This window comes from Centroberyx gerrardi, chromosome 20, assembly GCF_048128805.1.
Source record: "Centroberyx gerrardi isolate f3 chromosome 20, fCenGer3.hap1.cur.20231027, whole genome shotgun sequence".
Lineage (NCBI taxonomy): Eukaryota > Metazoa > Chordata > Actinopteri > Beryciformes > Berycidae > Centroberyx > Centroberyx gerrardi.
Window position 1 is genome coordinate 25,522,261 of NC_136016.1, and position 2,500 is coordinate 25,524,760.

Sequence of the window (2,500 nt, forward strand, 5' to 3'; positions counted from 1 at the left end):
TCCAGCAGAGAGAAAGTTCTTCTGGACGCATAGTGGAGACAAGACCGCTGTTTCTGATGGAGAGACAGGTAGAGAGACAGACAGAGGGAGAGACAGGCAGAGAGAGAGACAGGCAGAGGGAGAGACAGGCAGAGAGAGAGACAGACAGACAGAGAGAGACAGGCAGAGAGAGAGAGAAACAGGCAGACAGAGAGAGACAGACAGACAGAGAGAGACAGACAGAGACAGACAGACAGACAGAGAGAGACAGACAGAGAGAGACAGGCAGACAGAGAGAGAGAGACAGACAGACAGGTAGATAGTAAAAGAGGGAGGTGGAGGCAGAGAATAAGTTCATTTTCCATTACACTCACTCTCTCTCTCTCTCTCTCACACACACACACACACACACACACCCAGGTACTGCAGCATGCGTCAGCCTGACTGTCAGTGAGTCAGTCTGTCAGGTCTGGACCTGCAGAGTCTTACAGGCTTCAGTTATGAAACATGAACATTACAGGGATCCAACAGTGAGGAGGTCAAAGGTCACGACCTCAGTGATATTCCAGTGTCAGGCTCTGAATCCCCGCCGAGCGCCAAATGATGAGAAAAACTCTCCATCACTCTGACTGCTGACTTTTACTGACAACAGCTGAACATCACTCTCTGGGTTTTCCCTGTTCTCAAACTTTGTTCCTGCTGGCCACCGTACGCTCTGACCGTCTCTCTGACGTCTCTCTGACCGTCTCTCTGACGTCTCTCTGACGTCTCTCTGACGTCTCTCTCACGTCTCTCTGACGTCTCTCTGACCGTCTCTCTGACGTCTCTCTGACGTCTCTCTCACGTCTCTCTGACGTCTCTCTGACCGTCTCTCTGACGTCTCTCTGACGTCTCTCTGACCGTCTCTCTGACGTCTCTCTGACGTCTCTCTGACGTCTCTCTCACGTCTCTCTGACGTCTCTCTGACCGTCTCTCTGACGTCTCTCTGACCGTCTCTCTGACCGTCTCTCTGACGTCTCTCTGACGTCTCTCTGACCGTACGCTCTGACGTCTCTCTGATGTCTCTCTGACGTCTCTCTGACGTCTCTCTGACCGTCTCTCTCACGTCTCTCTGACGTCTCTCTGACGTCTCTCTGACCGTCTCTCTCACGTCTCTCTGACCGTCTCTCTCACGTCTCTCTGACCGTCTCTCTGACGTCTCTCTGATGTCTCTCTGACCGTCTCTCTCACGTCTCTCTGACCGTCTCTCTCACGTCTCTCTGACCGTCTCTCTGACCGTCTCTCTCACGTCTCTCTGACCGTCTCTCTGACCGTCTCTCTCACGTCTCTCTGACCGTCTCTCTCACGTCTCTCTGACCGTCTCTCTGACCGTCTCTCTCACGTCTCTCTGACCGTCTCTCTGACGTCTCTCTGATGTCTCTCTGACCGTCTCTCTCACGTCTCTCTGACCGTCTCTCTCACGTCTCTCTGACGTCTCTCTGACCGTCTCTCTCACGTCTCTCTGACCGTCTCTCTCACGTCTCTCTGACCGTCTCTCTGACGTCTCTCTCACGTCTCTCTGACCGTCTCTCTCACGTCTCTCTGACCGTCTCTCTGACCGTCTCTCTCACGTCTCTCTGACCGTCTCTCTGACGTCTCTCTGATGTCTCTCTGACGTCTCTCTGACGTCTCTCTGACCGTCTCTCTCACGTCTCTCTGACGTCTCTCTGACCGTCTCTCTCACGTCTCTCTGACCGTCTCTCTCACGTCTCTCTGACCGTCTCTCTGACGTCTCTCTGACATCTCTCTGACCGTCTCTCTCACGTCTCTCTGACCGTCTCTCTCACGTCTCTCTGACCGTCTCTCTCACGTCTCTCTGACGTCTCTCTGACGTCTCTCTGACCGTCTCTCTCACGTCTCTCTGACCGTCTCTCTGACGTCTCTCTGATGTCTCTCTGACCGTCTCTCTCACGTCTCTCTGACGTCTCTCTGACCGTCTCTCTGATGTCTCTCTGATGTCTCTCTGATGTCTCTCTGACGTCTCTCTGATGTCTCTCTGACGTCTCTCTGACCGCCTGTCTGACGTCTCTACACACACACACACACACACACACACACACACTTCCATATCAAACCTAATGTAAGCTACACCAGTCGAGCCTGCTGCTCTCTGACGTCACATGACATCAGGAGCCAACAAAAACAAAACATTTCAGCAGCAGGACTAGTTTTTTATATATCATCAGAATCTGCTTTGTCGGCGTTCCTTTATGTGCTAGAAGTGATTTTCAGACTGTTCCTCCATACAGAAGACAATAATAACACCAAACGAGGTTGAGGAAGGCACCTTATTGGTCAGCGTGGCGTCCGCCCGGTTCTTCAGCAGGTACCGCACCACCCGCAGGTTGCCGTGGCGACAGGCGGCGATGAGGGGCGTGTCCCCGCTGCCCGCATCCTGAACGTTCAGGTTGCTGCTGTCAGACTTCAGCAGCTGATACAAACCATGAAGATCACCATCATATGCTGACTGACAGGCCGGCTG

General features: G+C 53.1%; 1 protein-coding gene across 5 annotated transcripts in view; it reads right to left on the reverse strand.

The window, feature by feature from the left end:
* Positions 1-2,500, reverse strand: part of ankrd22 (ankyrin repeat domain 22) — a 16,003-nt gene that overhangs the window by 7,891 nt on the left and 5,612 nt on the right. For all 5 annotated transcript variants that reach the window (XR_013507557.1, XR_013507556.1, XR_013507558.1 and 2 more), the window contains exons 2-3: positions 2,306-2,497; positions 1-53 (exon numbers count right to left, since the gene is read on the reverse strand). The exon at positions 1-53 is cut by the window's left edge and continues 55 nt beyond it. Coding sequence is in view for 1 of the 5 variants with exons in the window: in XM_078290856.1 (XP_078146982.1) it covers positions 1-53; positions 2,306-2,497 (245 nt within the window). In the remaining 4 variants the exon portion in view is untranslated. The remainder of the gene's footprint in view (positions 54-2,305; positions 2,498-2,500) is intronic.